At 44.4% G+C, this 15139-nt stretch overlaps 1 protein-coding gene across 1 annotated transcript in view; it reads right to left on the bottom strand.

The window, feature by feature from the left end:
• Window positions 1-15139, bottom strand: part of RNF149 (ring finger protein 149) — a 57818-nt gene that overhangs the window by 8868 nt on the left and 33811 nt on the right. The window contains exons 4-5 of the mRNA XM_040336432.1: window positions 13674-13756; window positions 11736-11832 (exon numbers count right to left, since the gene is read on the bottom strand). Of these exons, the coding sequence (XP_040192366.1) occupies window positions 11736-11832; window positions 13674-13756 (180 nt within the window). The remainder of the gene's footprint in view (window positions 1-11735; window positions 11833-13673; window positions 13757-15139) is intronic.

Below are 15139 nucleotides of genomic sequence, written 5' to 3'. Positions count from 1 at the left end.
GTTTTGGTGGAACGCACGCTGGGTGCAGTGTTTCCTGCTTTTATCTCTAATACCACATGCGGTTTTAATTGTTCTACTTTGTAAGTTCCTATCCATGTTTGCACAAACAATTCCTGCCAAACTGTACTTCACCATCAGTCCCTTTTTATTATTATTAAATATTTTTTCAACACTGCCTTCCTAAAGCCAGCTGTAAATGGAACGAAGTTTGACTAGTTCAGCAGGGACCGGACAATATTCGATCCATCAGGTTGTACACATGTCAAGCCATCGATCGACTTGTGTACAACCAACGATAGCCGGCAACACTGATCAATATATTTTGACAGCAGGGAAGGCTCTCTGCTGTCACATAGTTACACAGTTGGTAAGGTTGAAGACAATAGTCCATCCAGTTCAACCTGCGTAGGTGTATGTGTGTGTCTATAGCTATTTCCCATATCCCTATATGTTGTATTCATTAAGATGCACATCCAAGAGTCTTTTAAAATATATCCATACTCCCTGCTGCCACCACCAATTGTGGAAGAGAGTTCTATAGTCTTATTGCCCCGACATTAAAAAACCCTCTGCAAAGTTGAAGGTTAAACCGATTCTCCAATCCGATTGTGTGGCACCGTGTCCTCTTACACTCCCTGAGACTGAACAATTTATTTCCTATGCTGGGATCACCATTGAGGAATTTCAAAATCGCCATCATGTGCCGTCTCAAGTGTCTCTTCTCCAGCAAGAATACATTTGGTTTTGTAGTCATTCCTCGTAATTGAGGTCATCCAGGCCCCTTATTTTGTTGCCCTTTTTTGGTTACATAGTTAGTCAGGTTGAAAAAAAAAAGACACAAGTCCATCCAGTTCAACCACAAAAAATAAATAAAACAGTACAATCCCATACACCCAACTCCATACCCATAGTTGATACAGAGGAAGGCAAAAAAAACCCAGCAGAGCATGATCCAATTTGCTACAGCAGGGTAAGAAAAATCCTTCCTGATCCCCCGAGAGGCAGTTGGATTTACCCTGGATCAACTTTACCTACAAACCTTAGTACTCAGTTATATTATGTACATTTAGGAAAGTATCCAGGCCTTTCTTAAAGCAATCTACTGAGCTGGTCAGAACCACCTCTGGAGGGAGTCTGTTCCACATTTTCACAGCTCTTACTGTGAAGAAACCTTTCCGTATTTGGAGATGAAATCTCTTTTCCTCTAGACGTAAAGAGTGCCCCCTTGTCCTCAGTGTTGACCGTAAAGTGAAGAACTCAACACCAAGTTCACTATATGGACCCCTTATATATTTGTTCATGTTGATCATATCCCCCTTATTATCCTCTTTTTAAGAGTGAATACATTTAATTCTTCTAATCTTTCCTCATAGCGGAGCTCCTCCATGCCTCTTATCAGTTTGGTTGCCCTTCTCTGCACTTTCTCCAGTTCTCCGATATCCTTTTTGAGAACTGGTGCCCAAAACTGAACTGAACTGTATATTCCAGATGAGGTATTACTAATGATTTGTACAGGGGCAAAATTATATCTCTGTCTCTGGAGTCCATACCTCTCCTAATACAAGAAAGGACTTTGCTTGCTTTGGAAACCGCAGCTTGGCATTGCATGCCATTATTGAGCTTATGATCAACTAAAACCCCCAGATCCTTCTCCACTACAGATCCCCCCAGTTGTACTCCCCCCTAGCATGTATGACGCATGCATATTCTTAGCCCCCAAGTGCATAACTTTACATTTATCAACATTAAACCTCATCTGCCACATAGTCGCCCAATTAGACAGAGCATTGAGGTTGGCTTGTAAATTGGAGACATCCTGTAAGGACGTTATTCCACTGCATAGCTTGGTGTCATCTGTAAAGACAGAAATTCTACTTTTGATCTCAGACCCAATATCATTTATAAAGATATTAAAAAGTAAGGGTCCCAACACTGAACCTTGGGGTACACCACTGATGACCTTCGACCATTCAGAGTAAGAATCATTAACCACTACTCTCTGAATTCTGTCTTTTAGCCAGTTTTCTATCCATTTACAAACTGATATTTCCAATCCTGTAGACTTTACCTTACACATGAGCCGTGTGTGGGGAACTGTATCGAACGCTTTTTCAAAATCCTTCTGTCTCATGAATCCATGCTGTCTGTTGCTTAAATCGTTTTTTTCCAGCAAGAACTCATCTATGTGGTCTTTTATTAAACGTTCCAGTATCTTCCCAACTATAGAAGTTAAACCAACAGGTCTATAGTTACTCGGTAAAGACTTTGTTCCCTTTTTAAATTTAGGCACCACATTGGCCCTGCGCCAATCTAGTGGTACTATTCCTGTCATTAATGAGTCCCTAAAAATTAGATACTATGGCTTTGAAATTACAGAGCTCACTCTGCAGTTCTAGCACATCCCTTCTGAAGGATTCCCCCATCCATATTGAATATGTGAACCTGCTGGTTGAATTCTCATCGTACAGGCTGCCTAACCCTAGCAACTTGCCCCCGTCCTCTTGTGCCATGGCTGAGCTGAGAACAGCTTTGAAGAAGATGGCAGATTCATAAGTGCAGCTTGTCTCGGCTGTAAGCAATTTCGCATGACAAGCAGAGGGATGCAGAGGCTTACACACCTTTTCCCCCCTCTGCATTCCTCTTGCCATGGCTTGTTTGTGGAAAGTGCTCACAGTCAACAGAAGCAGCACTTACAAAAGCAGCCTCCATCAAAGCGGTTGTCTGATAAGCCGCAACAGGAGGGGAGGGGGGCAGGTCAGACCTCTTAACTAGGGTTAGGAAGCACTTAGCAACTCAAGACAGAGTACTACTTTTATTTTGTCCCATAGGGGACAGGGCTGTAATAAAAACATTATAAAATGACAGATCTTCATTAAAGGTTTTACCATTTAGGCACAAAGATGCTGACTAAGCCTCAACATTCGACATCCCTTTCTTCTATTTGAAAATGTGCCAAGAAAAGTGGATGAAGTAAGATGATTAAAATAGAGGAGACGAGTACTGATGCCAAATACAACATAACCAAAGCCATACAACCCATTTAAATGGAGAAAACGTACAATTTTAAAAGACAAAATAAGGGAAATTTAAATTGCTGGCAGTAGGCAAGGTTGAAAAAAACACAAGTCCAACCTATGTGTGCGATTATAGGTCAGTAATACATTGTATATCCCTGTATGTCGCGGTCGTTCAAGTGCTTATCTTATAGTTTTTTTTAAACCATTGATGCCCCCGCGCTGAACCCACCGCCTGTGGAAAGGAATGCCACATCCTTGCTGTTCTACGCCGTTTAAGATTCAACCTATTTTCTTCTAATTTTAGCGAGTGGCCACGTGTCTTATTAAACTCCCTTCCACAAAAAAGTTGTATCCCTATTGTATACCCAATATGGTATTTGCAAATTGAAATCGTATCCCCTCTCAAGCGTCTCTTCTCCAGAAAGAATAAGTTCAGTGCTCGCAACCTTTCTTCATAACCAATATCCTCCAGACCCTTTATTAGCTTTGTTGCCCTTGTTTCTACTTGCTCTATTTCCAGTACATCCTTCCTGAGGACTGGTGCCCAAAACTGGACAGCATACTCCAGGTGTGGCCAGACCAGAGTCTTGTAGAGTGGGAGCATTATTGCTTTATCCCTGGAGTTCAACCCCTTTTTAATGCATGCCAATATTATGTTTGCTTTGTTAGTAGCAGCTTGGCATTGCATGCTATTGCTGAGCCCATCATCTACTAGGACCCCCAGGTCCTTTTCCATCCTAGATTCCCCCAGAGGATCACCCACTAGTGAGTAGATTGCATTCATATTTTTGCCACCCAAATGCATCATTTAAAATGTTTCTACATTAATCCTCATTTGCCGCCCTAATTGCACCCTTGCATATCTTGTTGCATTCTTTGTGAATGCTGATGATCCCCCAAGCCTTGTATTTTTTGAAGGCCTTCTCCTTTGCTTTTATATGCATTTTTACAGTAAAGTGAATGCATAGGCCTGTATGACGGTCTGCCTGATCCGAGAAACAGTGGGCGACGAGACCGCCAGGCCCTTTTGGGGACCAGATACCAACACAAAAGGTGAGTCAGACCTCCGAAACGGAGCCGTAGCACAGAAAGGTACACCTGAAAAGCACGTACCACGTCTAAAGTATGTAGTGCAACCTCTCTAGGATGCGCCGGCCGAGGAGGGCACAAGGACGGAAGTACAATGTCCTCGTTAAGGTGAAAGGCCGAAACCACCTTCGGAAGAAAGAAAGTTACGGGCGCAACACCGCCTTATCCTTATGGAGGACCAAGTACGGCGGGGCCAATCCGGAGCGATTAGAATCATCGCGATCCCTTCGGCCTCCACTCTGCGGAGCAGCCGAGGAATCATCTTCAATGGGGGAAATGCATGAATTAGCCGATACTGGCACCACGGGCAACCAACGCGTCTGCCCAGGGATCTCTGGACCTAGCCACGAACCTCGACACCTTGCGGTTGAGGCAAGAGGCCAAGAGATCCCCATCTCCTGAAAAAGGAGTTGAAACACCTCCAGATGCAATGACCATTCTCCCTGGTCCAGCATCTGGCGACTCGGGTAGTCTGCCTGCCAGTTTTCTATGCCCGGAATGTAGACAGCCGACAGAGCCGGCATGTTTCTTTCCACCCACCTTAGGATGTGAGCGACCTCAGACGCTGCAGCGAAAGATCGTCCAAGTAGCCCACGATGGCAATGCCTCGCTGTCTCAGGAAAGCTAGAATCAGGCCGAGCACCTTGGTGAAAACTCTTGGTGCCAACGCTAGGCCAAAGGGAAGAGCCACAAATGATTGTGGTCTTCGCCGATTGCAAAGTGCAGAAACCCCTGGTGTCCAGCGCAAATTGGGACATGCAAGTATGCGTCCTTGATGTCCAAGGACGCCAGAAAGTCCCCCGGATGGAGCACAGCCACCACCGAGCGAATGGATTCCATGTGGAACTTCTGTACTCTCACAAAGGCATTTAGGGCTTTGAGGTCCAAGATTGGATGGACCCTATCCTTCTTCGGGACCACAAACAGATCCAAATAAAATCCCTGAAACCTCTTGTCCTGTGGAACGGGTAAAATTACCCCACAACTTAGCAAGTCTTACACTGCCCCCAATAGGGCAGACCGACAAGCCCTGAGGGAAAGAATCTGTTGGATGTACAGGAAAGAAATTATCTTGTACCCCGAAGAGAGCAGCTCGCAGACCCACTGGTCAGAGAGAAGGGAGGTCCACCGAGCCATGAACCTGCAAAGCCGTCCCCCCACCCATGAGTCGGGCCGGGGGGCAAAACTTCATGCGGTGGCGGGTTTGGTTGCTGGTTTGTTTGGCTCACGCACCCAGAGACGTTTCTGTTCCCCAGCTGAGCCTTCATCAGCCTGTGAGGGTCTACCCACGGACCCTGACTGACAAAAATACCGCTTCTGTTTGGGAAAGGAAGGACCCGGCTTACGACGTGGCTCCTTCCCCTTGGTGGACTGAGGGAGGAGAGAGTGCTCTTACCTCCAGTGACATCTTTAATAATGGTAAAAAGATGAGGGATGGACAGCCGCACTCCAAACCAAACAGGTTGTCTTTATTCAAATCAACAGCATGAACACAGCAGATCACAGCAATAGGAACAGGAGAATACCGACGTTTCGCACTGGCTTCAGTGCTTATTCATGGCAATAGACCTACCTTGAGCGGTGATCTTCTCTCGACATCTTTAATAATGTCGTCCAGCGAGGTACCAAAAAGTCTCCCACCTTTGAAGGGTAAATCTGCCAGGACTTTTTTGGATCCTTGGTCAGCAGACCAACATTACAGCCAAATCAGGCGGCGCAAAACCACCGCAGAAACAGAGGCTCTGGATATAAGGGGGCTGCATCCAGGGTAGCATTACAGACATATACAAGGCCCTGGACAAACTGGTCTGATGCAAAATCTTTGCCCATTCAGTGAGTGTCTGAGACACCAAGGTTGCAGTCAAAATAGGCCGCAACGCAGACCCTAGCATGGTAAACATGGAGCGGGTCACCGCCTCGGACCTCCTATTAGTATGGTCCTTGAAAGCAGGGCTCCCCTCTATGGGGAGAGTGGTCACCTTGTTTAACCGAGCAACCGGGGGGTCAACCACCAGAGAAGCCCATTTTTTCAAAAGGCTGTCCTCAAAAGGGGTAACGGACCGCCAGGCGCTGAGGGACCACAAAGGACTTCTGCGGCTTTTCCCATTCCTTATTAATGAACTTGTCCGAAAAAGATACAAGGAAAAACCTTTACAGACCGACTTGTGCGACCCAAAAAAGACTGAGCCCTCAGTGGATGCCTCTGCTGCACCATCCAGCTTAAGGGAGTCCCTCACAGCACTGATAAGTGCACCAACAAGTGCCCTGTCCTGCACTGACCCAGGCAAGGGGGTCTTCCTCACAAGAAAGATCCTGGTCCACATCCTCCGACACCCCAGAACCAGGGTCCCGTGCCGCAGCCAGGCCCGGGTCCGAGTCAAAGCATTCCCCAGGAGATGGTGGGGGGAGGGGTGCTTTGTACCCCCCTTATGCCTGCATACCACTTCCACCCTGGCAACAAATGATTCCAGGACTGCCGACAAAGTGTCCATGGGAACCGCAGGTGCAGGGGCACCAGCTGCCACCTCGGACCTGTTTGAGGAAGGACCACCAGATACTGACTCCATAATACAGACAGCTCTCAGAGACCTATTCAAGACCTGAAAGTTCACCCTCCTTGCTTCATTGACCGGGGGGGGGGGGGGGGGGGTTACCCAGGGGACTCACCAACCCAGCAAGAGACTGCTCAGCGCCGCTGCCTGCCCTCTGTACACAGCGTTTAGAAAGCCAGCACTAGAGGCCAAAATCCACACAAAAATGACACCAGACTCCTGAGGTAAAAGGGCGCGACCACAAGAAAATGGCCGCCCGCAATAACAAACTGCGCCATAGCGCGGCCACAACAAAATGGCCGGCAATGGGTAATTCCATTGTAACCAGCAGTCATGCAAAAAATGGTGCCGGTGCCACCAAAATGGCAGCGAAACGCCGTGATGTGGATAAGAAGGCCGAATGGGGCTTCCCTAAGCCAGAGCACACCCCCATAGGGAAAAAAAAAAAAAATGGGCTCTATTTCCCTGCAGTCCCCCAGCGGGAAATAGAGCCCCCCCACAGGTCCACCCCGGTAGCAGCGTGTAGAGCAGCAGAGGGAAATGTGACAGAGCAGGGAAAGGGAGGATAGGAGAACCCCCTAACCCCAGCCGTTCTGACCCACCGAGGCAGGAGGGACTGTCTTTACCCGTCCCATGCGAGGACCCGCTGGCGCATTACTGACAGGCATAAAACCGCGTTGGAGTAGCTGTTGGCCCGGTCCACTGTGAGTGAGACAACACAACAGCCCAGTCACGTGTGAACCCTGGAGCAACAAGCCCACCGGCCACCCCAGGATTCATGGGGTATGTCGTGGCAGACCCAGCACTTAGCTAAGGTCTGCTCACACTCGACGGCTGGACTGAGGAGACTACAAGGATCTATATATCCAGCCTGTCATCCAGCTGGCAGTTCATAGAAGAATCTCAAATGAAATAAAACAAAACATTTCTTCAGGGCGCTGGGCCCAAAAGGGAGCCACGTCCTTTTCCTCCGCTAGGCAAAAAAAAACAAAAAAAAAACTGAGGCTGCATGCTGCAGGGAGGAGGATCATGTCCGGAAGGGACCGCCCCCTGGGCAGGGTTGTTCAACTCTGTTAAAGTAACATGTATTTAAATATCTAACATGTTCCGCTTAGTCCTCTCCTATGAACAGGAACATAAACCATATGTCAAGACTTGTGAAGGCTGTGTCCGTCCATGGACAAAAAGAGAAATGTAATTTTTCTTCACTGATGTGCTCTGATGAGGTTGCCCATGGACGCTCTCCCAGAACTAGAGCCACGATGTAGCCACCTTGAAGCAATATAGTGTGGTAATGGTGTGGTGAAAGCTTAAAGCGGCGTTCCCGGCCGAAATATGACAACCATTTATACACAATACCGGGCACTTTCTCACCTTGCTGCTCAGGCCAATTTTCAACTTTCAATGCCGTCACATTTTAAATGACAATTGCGTGGGCATGCTACACTGTACCCAAACAAAATTTTTATAATTTTGTTGCAACAAATAGAGCTTTCTTTCTGCGGTTTTAATTTTTTGATAAACGAATAAAAAAAAAAAAATTACCAAAAATTTTGAAAAAAAAAAAAAAGTTTGTTTTGTTATAAAATTTTGTAAATGGGTAGATTTTCTCCTTCACTAATGGGCGCTGATGAGCTGCACTGATAAGGGGGCACTGATTGGCACCGACGATGGGCATGGATAGGCGGCGCTGGTGGGCACTGAAAGGCTGCATTGATGAGAACTACCAATAGACGGCACTGCTGGACACTTCTAGACAGCACGGAGGGATTTCACAGATAGGCATCACTGGTGGCACTGGCAGGCAGCTGCCTGGGCACTGATTGGTATTTCCCTGTGGTCTGGGGTGGCATACGTGGTGGTCCAGGCGGCATCCAAGGGGGGCCGCTCTGATAATCAGCGCAGACCCCCCCTGTCAGGAGAGCAGCCGATCGGCTTGCGTCTGTTAGACGCAAGTGAGGAAAAGCCGATCAACGGCTCTTCCCGTTTACATTGTGATCAGCCGCGATTAGAAACAGCTGATCACATGTTAAAGAGTCTGTTAGAGACTCTTTACCTAGATCGGAGTTAAGGTGTGTCAGACTGACACGCCGCAACAACGATCGCCACGTCAACTTCACCACGTCATACGACGTCCAGTCAGGATAACACATAGGATAACCAACGTGATTTTGCTATATGTTGGGCGGCAAGTGGTTAAGATAAAAAAATAAAAATAAAAAAAAACTAGAATACTCATGTCTTGTGCAATGTAACAAAGGTATGCTGTAAACTATGCCCAGTTTTCTAGTTGTGCAGCATAGTTTTCTTATTTTGAGAATTTCCTGCACAGCATTGCCATCTCCAGTGTGGTCATCTGAAACCACAGTGTCCGGCTTTTTAGATTCCGTGTATGCTGGCTACCCAGCATGCGCTTGCCGATGTCACGCATGTGCAGTGTTAAATATTACGGGAGCAGTGCCATGCCAAGCTGACCAAGATCTCCCCGAAGCCAATGCAAGACCGGAAATTACGTCCGCAGCTGCTGAAGGAGGAAGTGAAAGTAGATATAGGCTTAAATCAGGTAAGTGAACAAAAAAAAAAAAATTACCAATTCATTTTAAGGATGCACATTAGTGCTTGCATGGTAAGGAGTGAAAAATGTGTGTGGAACTCCAAGAATTCAGCTACTTTGTAAAAACTGCAGACTTATCTTTATAATTTACATGTTAAAACTATCATGCAAAAAAGTAGCCATATTTGAACAGGATCCAGAAATGCCACGGTCTTCTGTAGGTCAAAGCTCATTTAAAATAGTCTGTTGCAAAGTGGAAAACTATTCTGTTGGCAGATGAATTTAAATTTGACATTTTTTGGCAACCAACCATAGGCGTTGCGTCCTCTGGACTAAAAAGAGGAGAGAGACCTTGCAGCTTATCAGCATTAAGCCTGCATAACACCATCAATGCTGAAAGATATATGCAGGTTTTAGAGTCACATATGCTACCATCCAGTTGATGTATTTTTCAGGGAAGGCCATGGATAATTCAGCAGGACAATGCCAAATTGCATACTGAATCTATAATAACTGCATGGCTTCATAGTAGAAGTGTCAAAGTGCTTAACTGGCCTGCCTGCTGTCCAGACCTATCACCAATTCAAAATATTTAGGGCATCTTGAAATGAAACATACCACAAGGACGACCCAGGATTGCTGAGCAGTTAGTTTACTATATCAGGCAAGAATGGGACAACATTCCCCTTCCAAAACTCCAGCAACCTGTCTCGTCAGTTCCCAGATGTTTACAGAGTGTTGGTAAAGAAAAGGGAATGCCACACTCTGGCAAACGTAGACCGTCTTTACTTTTTTCCTAAAATGGAATATCTCAGTTTAAACATTTGCTTTCTATTTTTTATTATGAATAAAATATGGGTTTATGAGATTTGCCAATATCTGCATATCTGTTATATGTAGATTTTACAGTGTCCCACCTTTTTTGGAATTAGGGCTGTGTGTCTGTGTGCGTCTACAGATGCAAATTAATAAATTCTTTTAAACTTGTAAGTGCATGAATATTTGGACAGGGAAAGCCTTTGCCACTCATTTTATCTAGTTGGATTTTGATCTTGCGAAAAAAGAAATATGGCCATACTTCGCGAGTCACAGGAGTGCACTTACTTTTGCACTCCTGTGAACCAGTCAACTGACAGCAGGCTAAATATGTCAGCTGACATCACAGAGCCACTGAAAAAAAAATCAGGAAAAATGCCAACCATATTATCGTGATCAGCCCAGCTGAAAGCCAAAGCCAAGAGGTGCCTGCCCTCCTCTCCAGCCAGGTGCTCCAGTGAGCACTAAAGGGGCAGAATGGAGAGTGGTGACCGGTGGTCACCGGGCTCTGCTCAGAGCTGACCAAGAACTGATCGCTTGGCAGGGGGGACAGCTTCAGCACCACACCGATACTGTAGTATGGAGGGAAGTATGAATATTTTTTTCTGGAACCCCAAATTTCTCCTTTTACACAAATGTTCTTCTATAAAAAAGTATTAATTGAGCAAATGTAGAAATTTGACAGCACACGTAACTGTTAGGGCAGCTTCAAACTGGCCTGATCCAGTCCCACTGTGCTTTGGGCATAGAGGTCATGTGGTCTGTGGTTTCAGATAGAGTACCAAAGAGGAACCATGCAGGAGCTTTGCTGCGCTTTCAAAAACCACACCAAAGCCACAGGACCACATAGAAGTCTATGAGAATGAGCAGCTCAACAGCACAGCGGGGAAGTGTGAACCCGCCCTTAATGTTAATTCCCATCAAGGCATTATATCTGTTCTGCTGTAAAATGCACCAATTCATAAAACAAACGGCTGCTCTGTTATTGTCAATTTATACTGTATATCCTAAAAAGTAAATTTAAGGTAAACATTATACCAATAACTTCAAAATGTATTCCCTCACGACATTTAGGGCCTGTTCACACCTGAATCAAACAGAACTTGTTCCTGTGTGATTTTCACCTCATTCATTTGAATAGGCTGAAATTTCACTGGATCGCACCAAAAAAAGCGTATGCACTACTCTTCAAAAATGCATTGCATGGTACAGTGCTACTATGCAATCCAGTGCAGTAAAACATGTTTGGGTTGTCGTTCGGAAAACACAGATACCCGCAGATCGCTTACCCAGTGTGTTTTGAACACAGAGCGGGCAACATGCACAAAATGCGGATATCCTACACCGCGTTCTGGTGTGAATGAGCCCTTAGGGGTCTTGGATACAACCGTATGTTATGGCACCCACAAATGCAGTGTAATGCATTGCACAAAAAGTTGTACGTGGCTATGTGTGCACAAGTGTTGGCACTCACATTTCCACGCACATGGGCGCAATTTTCAAAACGTACAATTTTACTTTACCTACTGTATAATCAATCACTAATCCAGTCATGGCAATATTGTGGCACCTTACTAAAAACATGGCAGTAGCACTCTGCATTCACAGTAGGGTGCACAATACTGCATGCTTGTACATTAGGCATCAAAGAAAAAAAAAAGGGTTTGCCATTTTCAGACATACTGATCTAATGCGTTTCTGACTCACCCAATATCCGAGCGCTTTAATAACATCCAATTTACACATTGGACATGTTCTGTGCTCAAGTAGCCATGGGTCTATACATAACCGGTGGAAAATATGCCTGAGAAAAAAAAGGAACAAAAGGTGTCAGACATCATATGGTCATTCATCTTTGGCCTTAGGCTCAGGTTGAAAAAGGCCCTATTCTCCAGATTCACACGGATGCAACGCAGTCGCCATACAAATATTTTCAGTCCAGACTGGCGCCTTGGTCATCCCTCCAGCCAACTCATCATATACATACATACATACATATGGATAGATAGAAACGCGCACACACCTATTTATTTATCTCTCTCACACATAGATTTATAATCTATATTCTTTCAATAGACTCTTAACACGTTGAAACTTGCAAAGGTTGAGAAAAATAGATATCCTCCTATTTTACCTTATCCACCATGATAAAGTCAAACCCAATACGAATTTAAACTACATCCACCCATGTATGATTGGTTATTGCCAATTACCACATATAGAATATATACAATTATTGTCATGTCTCTTTTGAATTATTAAAATTGTCGGTTAATAAAATAAAAACATTTCTTAGGTTAACATCCCATAGATTAGAACAGTCCCTATTCAAGCATATCTCCTAAAACCCAATTTGTATTAGACTGCACAATTTATATCTCCCATAGGCCCTTATGACTTCTGAGACATATCTGATGTTAGGAATTGGAAAAAAAAACATTACTGTTAATACCGATTGGGCCTATAGAAGGAACCAGACAACCAATCTTGCTCTAGCACGTTTAGATGCTCCAAAACATCCAAAATATCTGCAAAACACAGTATAAAACCCATTTCCTGAGGAATGCGATACAGATCTAACTTATGCTCATACCTCTCAATTGCCGTTTTAAAAAGGTAGACATATGGCCAAAGCTCTTTTGGCCATACTTTTCCTGTGGATCACAGGAGTGCACTTAGTTTTGCACTTCTGTGACCAATATTCAGCAGACACCAGGCTAAAGTCTGCTGTTGGAAAAGGGAAGGTCTGGACAGCCGTACTCCAAAAAAAAAAAAAAAAAAACAGAAAAAAAAAAAAAAAAACACCCTTTATTGTGCAAACTAACAAAAGTACAAACCCCAGCAGGGTACAGGATAAAAAATCTGACATAATTCACACTCAACAGTGCTAATGACTAAGCACTGTTGAGTGTGAAATGCGTCAGCTTTTTTTATCCTGTACCCTGCTGTGGTTTGTACTTCTGTTATTTTGCACAATAAAGGCGTTTATATTGGAGTGCGGCTGTCCAGACCTTCTCTCTTCTAATTGCTATATGCTGAGCCTGCACCCAATTCTTCCACCTTGAGGAGAGTGCCATTGCCACACATCCACCTGGAGTCGTGATCCCTTTCCCTAAAGTCTGCTGTCGGTTGACGTCACAGATCCGGTTTATGCTCTGCAGGGACCCTCACAATAATGTCATGTTCCACCCAGATGCCTTACCAGCAGTTGGCTCAACCTTCACATAACCCAGCAAGCGCTGGAGGGGCAGAGCACAGAGCAATCACTTAAAGTCACAGACTCTCTGTTCAAAGAGGACCTGAGAACTGGGTGATCTTTGATCGCTTAGTTCTCAGTGTAGCCAGTGGGGGACAGCTGCAGCATTGGATGCATACATCATAGCAAGCTTTTCTGGCATTGACCTTTCTTGGATAATGGTATGTACCTAATATCAGGGGTCATCAGGGGTATGTACAGGTTGATCTCTGATTGTATCCCTCAGCTGCCTCTGAGCTGCTTTGATACTGAAAATACTGTCAACCAATGCCCTTTGTAAATAAAAAAAACAAAAAAAAAAACCTAAGAACTGTTTAGAGAACAGTAAAAAAAAAAAAAAAAAAAAAAAATACTCAGATCACAAAACTTAAATCATGAACAATACATACTTGCATGGAAGAATGCGCACAACATCTTTGGGTTTGTAGTTTTCTATACATACTGCACAATTTTCTGCCTCAATATCGACTCCCTAGTTTGAGGAAAAGAAACAAAACAATAAGTGGAGGGAATTCAATAACAGCAGATCATCACATAAACAGCAGTGACACCGTTTGAAATCAGCAGGAGTGACTTATAACCTGCACAAATCACACTGCAAATATTTCTGAGGACAAGACCTTGATGACGATAGCTGCCTAGAATAAAGGAGACCTGTTTGCCTAGGTTCAGTTAGCACCTGTATTGCAGAACACATTGGTATACAAAACAACTCTGCGTGTTGCACTGTAGAAATCCAATCTCCAATACTCACTTACCAACTTTCAGTCAAGGGCAAGGAACATAAATTCTTGTGATGGTATATGTTGTGTAAATAAATTGGACATGCTCTGCATGTGTTACAGTAAAGCTGGACAAACACTAGTAGAATTTTTGGTTGAAATAAATATATTTTTGAAAAGTTTGATTCTTAATAGTGGGGTCAAATCAACATTTGTTTTCAACAGTGGTGAGGAGAAAATGTGAAGGAGCAGGATGGAATTTTGTTCCTAGAACCATTTATTGTGTATGAATGTCTTTTAGTTTGGGAAAATGTATTCATATTAAAAAATCAACTGTTAAATGCAAAAAAAGGAAAGGAAAAACACTACTTTTGCACAACATTTATCAATTCTCTGTTGGCCTTATCAAATGCACAGACAAGAGTTTTCATACAAACCTTTGAAAATGTACCAGTGTACAGGCAGTTTAAAGGTTAGTGAGAGGTAGGTGTAGAATTGAGCACAAATCTCAGTGCTAAATACTTAGCACTGAAGGCTAGCAGCACCAACCAAAAGAGCCACTTTGCAGGTGAGACAATTTAGGGGAATAGCTCTTATGGGTTCAAAAGGTGTTCTCTGGAGCGAGGGTCTAGGGAAAGGGCAATGCAGCTGGCTGACTAAGAAGCGCGTTGCGAGATGGGGCCCAGCTGTCAGACATCTGGATGGATCCCAACAATACTGTCGATAGCCTTCCAGAGCTTGGAGCAGCTCTGCCTCGTCAGCCAATAGTTGGCAGTAGCCAACAAAACTAATGTGTGATCCCTTTTATAGGGAGACACAATCGATGACGTCAGACCTACCGCCACACCCCCCTACAGTTGTAAACACACTTCAGGGAACACATAATCCCAACAGCGCCCCCTGTGGTTAACTCCCAAACGGCAAATGTCATTTTCACAATAAACAATGCAATTTAAATGCATTTCTTGCTGTGAAAATGACAATGGTCCCAAAAATGTGTCAAAATTGTCTGAAGTGTCCGCCATAATGTCGCAGTCACGAAAAAAAATGGCTGATGGCCGCCATTAGTAGTTAAAAAAAAAAATGCAATAAAACTATCCCCTATTTTGGAAACGCTATAAATTTTGCGCAAA

Source organism: Rana temporaria, chromosome 2, assembly GCF_905171775.1.
Source record: "Rana temporaria chromosome 2, aRanTem1.1, whole genome shotgun sequence".
In the NCBI taxonomy this organism is placed as follows: Eukaryota; Metazoa; Chordata; class Amphibia; order Anura; family Ranidae; genus Rana; species Rana temporaria.
The sequence above is the reverse complement of the archived record's forward strand: the minus strand, read 5'-3'. Positions and strand labels throughout refer to the sequence as shown.